General features: G+C 40.1%; 2 protein-coding genes across 5 annotated transcripts; both read left to right on the forward strand.

Moving 5' to 3' along the window:
* The first annotated feature begins 831 nt into the window (after nucleotides 1-831).
* On the forward strand, nucleotides 832-7,132 carry LOC147184293 (mitochondrial glycine transporter A-like). 4 transcript variants are annotated; one of them, XM_086081136.1, is made up of 8 exons: nucleotides 832-903; nucleotides 2,675-2,769; nucleotides 3,829-3,953; nucleotides 4,054-4,138; nucleotides 4,226-4,405; nucleotides 4,934-5,102; nucleotides 5,325-5,485; nucleotides 6,593-7,132. In XM_086081136.1, the coding sequence occupies exons 2-8, from the start codon at nucleotides 2,755-2,757 to the stop codon at nucleotides 6,713-6,715; spliced, it is 858 nt and encodes a 285-aa protein (XP_085937262.1). In that variant the 5' UTR covers nucleotides 832-903; nucleotides 2,675-2,754; the 3' UTR covers nucleotides 6,716-7,132. The 4 variants fall into 4 exon arrangements, with proteins under 4 accessions (XP_085937262.1, XP_085937254.1, XP_085937245.1 ...); XM_086081128.1 differs by lacking the exon at nucleotides 832-903 and adding an exon at nucleotides 1,505-1,680 and having other exon boundaries at nucleotides 2,661-2,769; XM_086081119.1 differs by lacking the exon at nucleotides 832-903 and adding an exon at nucleotides 1,505-1,680.
* A 972-nt stretch (nucleotides 7,133-8,104) lies between these two features.
* Nucleotides 8,105-10,409, forward strand: rpsa (ribosomal protein SA). The gene is made up of 8 exons (XM_086067616.1): nucleotides 8,105-8,246; nucleotides 8,748-8,919; nucleotides 8,994-9,112; nucleotides 9,386-9,631; nucleotides 9,709-9,837; nucleotides 9,913-10,072; nucleotides 10,159-10,197; nucleotides 10,273-10,409. Exons 2-8 carry the CDS (start codon nucleotides 8,787-8,789, stop codon nucleotides 10,365-10,367), a joined length of 921 nt encoding a protein of 306 aa, XP_085923742.1. The 5' UTR covers nucleotides 8,105-8,246; nucleotides 8,748-8,786; the 3' UTR covers nucleotides 10,368-10,409.
* The last annotated feature ends 789 nt before the right edge of the window (nucleotides 10,410-11,198 follow it).

Raw genomic sequence — 11,198 nt, forward strand, 5'->3', positions numbered from 1 at the left:
AACCACTGCGAATGTTGAAGATAACCTACACATCCATGAGTAGTCGATGCAAAAAAACATGCACACAGACCGTATTTGCGACTTAATTGAGCTGGGCAGTGTTGTTGGCGTTACCCCCCCCCCCCCCCCCCTCACACCCAAGGATGTTTATTGATCTTTTGTGTCATTACTATCGTCTACATTCTTGTTCAGGGTAAAGTTCAAATGAAGTTGTGGGGTATAGTTTTTTCCTAAGGGCGCACACTGTATTCTCAGGGCACAGCTTATTGAGGGAGAAGTGGGTTAGTCACAAGGGTTGAACAAGTCATCGTACTGGGATCTAAGGACATATTTGATCACTGTAGCCTGTGTACACTTTTCTCCAAATGGCGTTCAGCATATACATTAATACTTGTACCACACAAAACCCTCCTTTTGCAGACATAAAGCCCCCACACGCTGTGCTCAAAGGTGGCTTTGGCTCGCTCACACTGCTGGGAAGTGAGAGGAATGTGTTGTACTAAAGAAATCACTGCTCAAATGAATTATTTGTACGCACTTAAAAACAAATCCAAAATGAAGTTAAAAAAAAACAAAAACAATTGCATCTCTTTCATTTATAATGTTTATCTGCACCTCAAGAATTGAAGCAATTGTGACTATGTTGGTATTTGGTATTGCAAATAAAGAGGCTTTCTAAATGGTCATAATGTCTTATGTTGACTGTATTTCACCACTTGGGAGCTCTCTCTCTAATCCAACGGGTTTTTGGTGCAGTGATACCGAACCACATAATGTATCACCTGCAGAGGTAAATCAAGTTTTTTTTTTTTTCTTCCTCTCTCTTTTGTCTTCTACACAGACACACGAACAAATGTGGTCTCCGAGTGGGAAGTGAACCCCCAGCACCAAGGGCAAGCGACGGTACTTTTCCTTTGTAAATTACAGCCACGTTGGAATCAGGTTTACCGTGGAGTCTAGTCCTTGGGCAAAAGCCCAAAATATGATGTACCACTACCATCTCGTGGACCAATTCTAGCTGTGATTTTTTTTTATTTATTTTTTTATACCAATACAATGTTTGATTTGATATAATATAAGTCTCTAACACGTCCAGTCCAACAGGTGGTGGTAACGCACCTGGATAAAAGGAAGCTTCACTTTTGTTGTGATACTTGCAATCTAAAATAATCTGCTTCAGTAAATTCGAGTTCCCTAGTTTTCAGAGTAACAAGCTTTTTATATTTAAGAACAAAAAACATGATATACATACAGTATAATCTTTATTCTCGTCGTTTCCCTTATTAGAGGTCACTTGAAAATGTATTTAATTTCCGAACTGCTTGTCCTCAATAGGGTCGCGGGAAACATGAGGATACAGTACACAGATTGGAAAAATGTATTGATATTTGCGTCTTTGAGAATGGGCGTGGCTTTCTTGTGCCATCCAATTGGGCTCACCATAGAGGCCCGCCCTCAGCAGGAACCGGCGACCACTTTTACCTTTTGAAGGCAGTGTTTATCAAATGAGCATCGAGCTCCTGCGTTGCCAATGTCAGCCTTTAAGTTTCGTTATTACGGGTACCGAGGTCGGTCTTAAGTTTCATTATTACCGGTACTGAGGACGGTCTTAAGTTTCATTATTATTGTTGGTGAAACAATTTAGTCCGAGGACCGACAGAGAAGCCAAGCGGCGATAAGGTATGTAATTATAAGAACACGTTCTGTGTATGTTCGTTGTAATATGCAATTTCAGCATCATATGACCCATTTATGTTTTGCTAAATTACGCGGATAATTAGTGCCCGTTTTTGCACATTATTACTTGTCACGTGGATAATTTAGTGCCTGTTTTTTTGCTTATTGTAATTATTTGCCTCGGTTTGTACTTGTTCATTCACAGTTTCACTTTTTAGTTTTAAACTATGTTGTGTTTAATGTGTGTGGAGAGTCTTACTATTTTTCTAAGTGGGCTATTTATGCTATTAAATTCAATTCAATATTTATTTGTCTACATTACAATGGGGCCAGGGTAAACCATGAGGGGAAATAAAGTATTTATCTAATTATTCACTTTATCAAATCTATCTGGCTGTATGTAACTTGAACCGTTACGTCACATTGACCACAATTATCAAATGACATCCAACAACGCAAATTTGATTAACACCGTCAGAATATAGTTGAACTATTTGTTGGTTATTTCAGTGTCCTATAATAGCAGAGGAAGCAAACATGCAGTGTTGTTCTGCTACTACAGTAACATACACTGTTATTGTAATATTTGCCAGATGAAATAAAAACAATGTTTTTGTTTATTTAGGATACGGTGGTGCTACAATCGTTCTTTGTGGTATTTGTCCTCTTTTGGTCATTTAATTTGCGATGTTTAAAGCTAGTATGCCTATACACAATGGGCGCACGGAGCAAGATCCTAATTAGTGACCTTTGGTTTAGTAATGAGTTGCTCTGTGTCAAGTCAGCTGCTCCCAAACAAAACAAAACATTGTTGGTCTTGTGGTTAGTGTATGTAGTTTTTACGCAGCTTGGCACAAACAGAGCCTGATCATGTCCAATATAATTTCCACGGGTCAACACTGGCTTGCATCATCAGCCAAAACGTTGAGTGTTGTGCTGGTTGAATGGATTGACCCTGAACAGCGAGGTCTGTCTTATATCAGATTGTTCTTGTCAGGAAGAAGAGCATCTGCAGCGTGTCAAGCTGCATAAAAGGAGCAGAAACCTTAGTCAACTCGTTCAAGTCCCGACAGTACTATGGAACTGTCGTTGGTAAGTTTTAAGTTAAATTTTCACAAGCATCTTTTTTTACGCCTTAATCGACAATTTAAATCAGTCAAAATGTTCTAACTGTGCATAGGCCAATCAATATTTGTTACTGTGGCTTAAACTTTTTTTTAAATCCAATACAGTACATTTGTATAATTTTGTTAAAATTTTAAATACCGTACATTTGCATTTAATATTTTAGTAGTGTTGGTTTTCAACAATATATTTACGTACACACTGTATTTAACTTTTATTTGCAATACTTTTTAAAGGGATTAATAATTACTTTATTTTCTATTTTTTATGTAGATTCACTTCACTAATCCCTCCGCTAAATTGAACCAGCATGCCATTCAAGCACATCTTAATGTAAATTGACATATTAATTATGATGCATTTTTTTCTGTTTTGTTTCTAGCTTCCAAACAATTATTATTAATTTTAATTGTAAAAATACAGTAAATTAAGGTCTGGGCAGTGGCAATATCAACATTATTTTCATTCAAAGGATCTTTGTCCAGTTTGTCACTTTTTTACTCACGACTGCCACCTCTTGCCCAAAGCGTAACTGCAGCATCTGTGTCAGGCTCGTTCATGGTGCGCGTGCGAGTACGTGCACGATCTTAAAGCGATAGCCACAGTTGACAAACAAAAACATGACTTCAAATATGTTAAGAAAAACTCCACCCCTCCCCAAAGAAACTGTGGAGTGTGCAGGCTCCGCACACTCTACTACAAAGGGAAGATAAAAGCTGATAGGTGCAGTCAGATTAAAACAGTCAGGGCTCTTTTTACTCATCAGTGCATTGGTGGCGCATGCATGATGTAGAAAAAGCTTTAACATTACCTTTTTAAATGGCACAATGCACCTTTTCAAGCTACTTTTTTTTGGTAACTTTTGTATAGGATCTTATTAGATTGGACCTATTATTGTGGCAATTAAGAGTAGATTGATAGAAATGATAGTAACCTAGTGAGGAAGTGCTACAAAAAATGGATGAAACACAAACCTGCCTCATCTGTGGGTGCATAAAAACACCAATACTCCTCCCACCTATTTAGGCTCACCCAGCTGTCAAAGCCTTTATGTGTGGTGCTCTAAGTGGAACCTGCTCCACGCTGCTTTTCCAGCCCCTCGACCTGGTCAAGACACGTCTGCAAACATTGCAGAACAGCGTGCAACCCGGGTAAGGTTAAACATGGTAACATTTGTTTGGCATTTTCAGCCAAAATACTGTAGGTCCAGCATTATTTTTTTAACCACTTATCTGAATTGTATTATTTCAGTTCTAGCCGTGTAGGAATGATGAGAGTGATCCTGAATGTAGTGCGGACAGAGAGGCTGCTGGGACTGTGGAAAGGAGTTTTACCGGTTAGGATGGCAATAAAGTCATGGCACGTGTGAATTCGTAAATGCCACTCACTCACTCAACTCTCTCCTGTTTTTGTGTTCGGCCAGTCGTTCATGAGGACCATCCCTGGGGTGGGGTTCTACTTCAGCACTTACTGCTCATTAAAGCAGCACTTCTTCCAGGAGAAGAACCCGGGAGCCTTGGGAGCTGTGCTGCTGGGAGGCGGGGCCAGGACGGTGGCTGGGGTCCTCATGCTGCCTGTGACGGTCATCAAGACTCGATATGAAGTAAGAAAGCACAGGAAAGTAAGAGCAGTGTCAAAATCGCAGAAATACAATGAGATTTTTATGGTTGACCATTACCTACCTCTCTATATTCGTTATATACTGTACAACACTGCATATTACAATTAACATGTTGTTATAGTTATATGGTTTTGACTGTTTGAAACAAAAATGAGCTTAAGATTTGATAGAGCTCTTTTATTGGATGTTATACAATATTGTGCGAGTGGTCATCATTTTGAGGCTTTTGTGTGTACTCATTAATACTTTAATTGTTTGTGATCTTGGCAGCATATCGTCGCTGCTATGTGAAAAACACATGTCCATTTTTTTATTTGTATTTATGTATTTTTTTTTTTTTTACATTTTTATGATTTTGGGATGAAACTGCATGCTGACATCCCAAAAATGTAAAAATTGAGAGAAAAAATGGACATAAGTGCTTTTCACATTTCAACGATATAAATTATACATCAGTCTTCAACTTTCGAAGTTTCACTCTAACGGACGGTATTTGTGGTTTTGCTTCAGTGTGGCAGGTACCGTTATGAGAGTGTCACCGGGGCTTTACGCAGTGTGTGTCGGACTGAAGGTCCTGCAGCACTGTACTCTGGCCTGATGGCCACTCTGCTCCGAGACGTCCCTTTCTCTGGAATCTACGTTATGTTCTACAGCCAGATGAAGGCCAATTTGCCAAACGGTATGTAAAGAGCAAAGCAGGACAGATTGCTTCAGAGTGATGCAGGAAACAATATTTCTGTGTTTTTAATTGAAGACTATTTAATTAAAATAAGGGATATGTACCTTCTTCTGGGATGTTTCCATAGTGTTTTTCTTTTCAAAGTGTGCAGCACCTTGTCTTACAAACGAATGTGTGCGTGCTCATTTTACTGACTTTATCTACTATATATCTTTATTGAAGAGATCAGCGTGTCTGCTTTCGCCCCCCTGGCTAACTTCAGCTGTGGGATCCTGGCAGGGGTGTCAGCCTCGCTTGTCACGCAGCCTGCCGATGTGGTCAAAACACTCGTCCAAGTGAACCCCCAGTTGAGGACGACTGACGCTATTAGATACATCTATGTGGTAAGTACTGTATATCACTTGCTTGAAAACTTTGCGTCTTTTATGTCAATTGATGTCACTAGTTGTCATGTTATTAAAATATCCTATATGAAATAGTGTAAAATATGATCAAACACAAGTACAGTGGACCCACGCATACTCACAGTTTTGCACTCGCGGATTTGCGTATAATTTTTTTTTTAATCAATATTTTTTAAATATTTTAGATAGATTTTTTTTATCTCGCCGCAAATAGACATAAATTAAATGCGGATTTTTGCTATTCATGGGCCAGCCATGTTCCTATCGCCCTTGTATAACTATTCTTCAACTAGCCACGTTAAGCTTGTAGAGAATCCACCCCCCAAAATTGTGAAGAATATTACAAAACATACAAACATGTACATATTTACCGTTACTCTGCAACTAGCCAATGCTTCAACCTCCACTGAGTCAAGACAAAATTCTGGTAGTAATGGCACTGAAATTATATTAGTATTATTATTATTTAAATGAGTAGATACCTCATCATGACAGCAATTTCAGGGACACATGCAAAATGTTCTGAAAACAGAATATACATGCCCCCCCCCCAAAAAAAGTTGTAGTGGACAATAAAATGTGCATTTTTTATTTCATATAATTTAACCAGTTATTACACACATTGTAATTAACAGAGCAGTGCTTGGGACAAGCCAAAATCATGCACATTCAATGAAAAAATGGTATAGTAGGAAACCGCTTTCTTTAAAGTACAATATTTTCCATTGTGTTTTATGAATCTGTATAATGTGACTTTTAAAGTTCTGATTGTCACACCCACCTAAGTGGGGCGGAATTATTTCTCTGCCGTTGACCCATCCCCTCGGGGAGAGGTGAGCAGCAGCAGGGGCCGCGCTCGGGAATCTTTTGAGGATCTAACCCCACAATTGCAACACATAATGCTGAGTGTCAAGCAAGGAGGCAAATGAGTCCCATTTTCATAGTCTTTGGCATGACCCGGCCGGGGAGTGAACCCACGACCTCCTAGTCTCAGGGCAAAAACTCTACCTTTAGGCCCACTGAGCTGATTATTTTTTGGATTGATATACACATGAATGACACCTTGTTATATTTTCTATTGTCAAGGAACATGGACTTGAGGGTTTCTTAAGAGGGGCGTTGCCGCGCTGTCTTAGGAGGACCATGATGGCCGCCATGGCGTGGACTGTCTATGAGCAGATGATGGCATATCTTGGACTGAAATCATGAAAAGAAAAGTCTAGGCGAAGTTGGTTGATGACAAAGAAGATATGAGCTCAAGTGACAAAAAGTCACGAGGAAAAGTGCACTTGCGGTGCCTGTGCAGCTGCTTTCACTTCTTCTGTAACACGCACGCACGCACGCACGCACACACACACACACACACACACACACACACACACACACACACACACACACACACACACACACACACACACACACACACACACACACACACACACACACACACACACACACACACACTGATATCTAAGTTATAGCTATGGGATTTTTGCATTCTGTTACTGTGACAGTTTGTAGTCCTTTATCACAATAATGCATTAACATGAATGTTCCTTGTATATATTCAAAAATCTATCCAAGTATTTATATTTTTATAATGCAATTAAACAAGGCTTCTTTAAAGAGAGTGATGTGTGCTTCTTACCCTGCTCGTAAATGCTGTAAATGATTCAACTGAAGGAGTCTACTGAACATCAAGATTTGAAACATGACCGTAGGTATGCCGCTGCGCAGATATGGCTGTTATGTCATAGGGCGCGTTGAATTCTGGACCTGAGATCACTTTGACACGACAGTCTGTCTTAATCTTGGTTGACAAAGCAAATGTGCATAGATAAAACACACAAAGCAGTCTGGTAAAGGTTAATCTACTGTACTTCCCAAAATGAAGCATATTAGGCATGCTACTATGACATAAAATAAATGACTGACAAACTATGGTGTACTTTTGAAATAAAAGACTAATTATTGAGCATAATAAAAGGCTAAAACCTCAGTGATAAGCAGGAGGAGGGAGTAGTGATTTCATAAATAATACAAGAGAACTATTGATAGTCACGACATTAAGCCGTGTCAGCTCTCATTTATTGGTCAGTCTGTTTATAGTAGTTTTAATTAAAATAAATAAATAATTGCTCTCATGGGAAAACAACTTAAAACATGAACTCAGACCAGTGGACAAACGATCCACAACCATTCAACACCAGACCATTTCTAAACTGAATGAATCATCCATCGCCCTCATTTGACTGGTTTTGAAGCACCAGCACTGAATTGATCTTTATCTATGTTCTCCAGCCTACTTTTAATTGAATGTTTGCTAGGAAGATTCCCTCCTATTTGGGCCACTGAAACGTTTCATTGATTCATTTCTCAACATTATGAGGAGGACACTTTGTACACGATGGTCATGTTGACTGGAACGCTTTATCTTTGGCAAATAAATACAGTTGCCACATAGGTCAGACTTTGACTGAGAAGTCAGCGTCTCAGCATTGTCTTAATATGGTCTTTCCATCTTGTCTTAATATGGGATGCTGTACCACCCCCGGACCAGTGAGCCATGGTTTATCGTCGCGGCATTAAACACTGCCACCCTTCGATAAAACAGCAGAATTACAACAAGGCCAACCAACCAATCACAAGCTTAGAAGCCTACTATAAACTGGACGTCATTTCCTGGCAGCGGCCTCTTTTACCATCGTGTGGTTAGTCTTCCATACGGCGTTGTTTCGTGGTGAGTTTGTAGACCGTCTTTTTATAGAATATTCAACCTTCAAATATATCCAAAGAATTAAGCAAACTCCTTAATACCATGCTAGCCACCTATAGCGACGTTAAAAAGTAGACATGTCCCTCTTACGTCGTCTTGAAACGCCCTAACTAGCAATGCTAACATTTAAAGCTAACTAGCTTGTGACACGCGCTCACTCCATGCTACCGCTCGACTATGCAGACTACTGTTTTGAATGATCGAACATGTATGTTGCAATGATACAAAAATGCGTATTTTAGCTACTATCAGTAGTTTGTGACGGCGTATATAAATAATGTGCCGTGTGAACTATTAAAGGCCACTTTATATATATTTAAAAAAAAAGGGGGGGGGGGTGTTCCAAAAATAATCAACGGCTTTAGCCAACTTATTCTGTGATACTGTAACAATATTGAACGCTACTTTATAAGATAATTGTACATTTCTACCTTTTAAATACTGCTGCTTATTTTTATCCCACAGCTCTCCCAACTCACTCGTAACTCGGGGAAAGCGGTCACGATGTCCGGAAGTCTGGATGTCCTTCAAATGAAGGAGGAGGATGTGCTGAAGTTCCTGGCTGCAGGAACCCATCTGGGAGGTACCAACTTGGACTTCCAGATGGAGCAGTATGTCTACAAGAGAAAAAGTGATGGTATGTGTAGATGCATATTGGTGACTAATTTTTCTGTGACTATTGCGTCTTAAGCTTGTCTCCTTTATTTTAAGGTGTGTACATCATTAATCTGAGAAAGACCTGGGAGAAGCTGCTACTGGCTGCAAGGGCCATTGTTGCCATTGAAAACCCAGCTGATGTTTGCGTCATCTCCTCCAGGAATACTGGACAGGTACATTTAAGTTTTAGAATGTTTGCTTCTGCTGTTAAAATAGAACCAATGTTGAAATGTGTAAATTGCACATTGTTAAAGCCTTGCACCGTTGTCGGTGTTCAGGTGTCGGAAGTGTGCAAGAGTAATTATGGACAGGTTTTTATCTTGCACCATTGAGGACTGATGTCCCTTGATTGTGGTTTGATAGACCTGAGCCACAGTGTAAACCATCTTAAACATAAAATGAAATTACTCAAACGCTAGAATTGACAACTTTTGTTTCCTCTTCAGAGAGCAGTGTTGAAGTTCGCCTCTGCCACCGGTTCCACCACCTTCCATGGTCGTTTCACCCCGGGTACATTCACCAATCAGATCCAGGCAGCTTTCAGGGAGCCCCGCCTCCTGATTGTGACCGATCCTCGTGCTGATCACCAGCCACTGACGGAGGCCTCCTATGTAAACATCCCCTCCATTGCTCTGTGCAACACTGATTCGCCACTTAGATATGTGGACATTTCCATCCCCTGTAACAACAAGGTGAGGCACAAAATGAAATAACTTGACTGCTTGATTCTATGAAGAAGATTGTTTTTCCAATATGTCTTTTTTTTCAGGGTCACCACTCTGTGGGTCTGATGTGGTGGATGTTGGCCCGGGAGGTTCTCCGAATGAGAGGCACAATTTCCAGAGAGCACCCTTGGGAAGTCATGCCCGATCTGTACTTCTACAGAGATCCTGAAGAGGTAAATATGATAGATCACAGTATCTTAACAGCAGAATGCCAAATACACGTACTAATGAGATGCTTTAAAATGTAGATTGAGAAGGAGGAGCAAGCTGCTGCTGAGAAGGCTGTTGGAAAGGAGGAGTTCCAGGGTGAATGGACCGCCCCTGCAGCAGAGTTTACCCAGCCTGAGGTTGCTGACTGGTCTGAGGGTGTCGCTGTGCCATCTGTGCCCATTCAACAGTTTCCAGCAGGTAGGATTTCTTCAGTCGGGTACACCCTTTTCAGTGCTACTCCAATCAAAGTATTTTTGTGTTTTTATTTTATTTTATTTTTTTAGGCGCTCCAGCAGCTGTAAAGCCCGCTGAAGTCTTTTCAGGTGAGAATTGTCATTTTAATACATACATTTTATTTTTTTACATTTTGTTGGGTTCTAACGTCCTTTGTCTTGCAGAGGATTGGAGCAATCAGCCTGCTACTGAGGACTGGTCCACTGCTCCCACTGCCCAAGCCTCTGAATGGGGTGGTACCACCTCTGATTGGTCTTAAAAAAAAAAGAGACCATAACTGGAAATAAAGTGTACAACACCATTTTTATTGAATTGCATGTCATTTGTATTTTATTTTTTTAACCTTCTCTATGTGAAAAAGCCCAAAGCTGTGTGTGTGTGTGCCTTTTTTAAATGTTGCAAAATCAGTGAAACAGAATGCTCTCAAAGAATCCAGGTAGATATCTGTCATCGGGCAGAAACCTCGCAAGTCACAATTTGGCAAATTTCAGTTTTTTTTTTTAAATATCTGTACTTTTGGTCAGTGTGCACATGTGGGTGTCATTTTTTCAAATTATTGACTAATCGTAAGTGTTGCAATTGTTCTCTTTGATGCAATGTTACTGATTGGAAAAAAACATGCTGTTTTTGGTGTCTCCTGAAAATTTGGTTTTGCAATGCCAGTGATTTTCTATAAAGTGGGATTGGTAAATATGCAGTTGGCCACAAGGGCAAACTCATGGGACCCAAGGATGCTTATAATGGTACTCAAACGCTTGTAAATGGACGCCATGTGTCATTCCTACAGCGGCCACTAACATAACATGGGGAAAGGGCTGTAGACAAATTACGGAGCTATTAATATCAAATTTACTTTTAACAGCATTGATGCATTATTTTAAGGAAAGTTATAGCAGATATGCCGTCTCAAATATGTATTGGATGGATGACAGGACTGCTGAATTTATTGTTAGTGTTTGTGTGTGTGTGTGTGTATGAAGGGGGGGGGGCAGTGAACTGATAGCTACTACACATGGCTTCCTACTTGGATTGAACGTCGACGACCAACGTGTTACCAAATACGTGTATTACTATGGCAACAGTGACGTAC

Source organism: Leptonotus elevatus, chromosome 1 (genome assembly GCF_054856555.1).
Source record: "Leptonotus elevatus isolate MCC_2025b chromosome 1, RoL_Lele_1.0, whole genome shotgun sequence".
Taxonomy (NCBI): domain Eukaryota; kingdom Metazoa; phylum Chordata; class Actinopteri; order Syngnathiformes; family Syngnathidae; genus Leptonotus; species Leptonotus elevatus.

Bases quoted from the DNA above. Each gene is read 5' to 3' on its own strand.
- LOC147184293 (XM_086081136.1), top strand. The intron at 4,139-4,225 runs GTTAGGATGGCA...GTGTTCGGCCAG, and splicing joins TGTGGAAAGGAGTTTTACCG to TCGTTCATGAGGACCATCCC. The intron at 5,103-5,324 runs GTATGTAAAGAG...TCTTTATTGAAG, and splicing joins GAAGGCCAATTTGCCAAACG to AGATCAGCGTGTCTGCTTTC.
- rpsa (XM_086067616.1), top strand. From the start codon at position 8,787: ATGTCCGGAAGTCTGGATGTCCTTCAAATGAAGGAGGAGGATGTGCTG. The intron at 9,632-9,708 runs GTGAGGCACAAA...CTTTTTTTTCAG, and splicing joins CCATCCCCTGTAACAACAAG to GGTCACCACTCTGTGGGTCT. The intron at 9,838-9,912 runs GTAAATATGATA...TTTAAAATGTAG, and splicing joins TCTACAGAGATCCTGAAGAG to ATTGAGAAGGAGGAGCAAGC.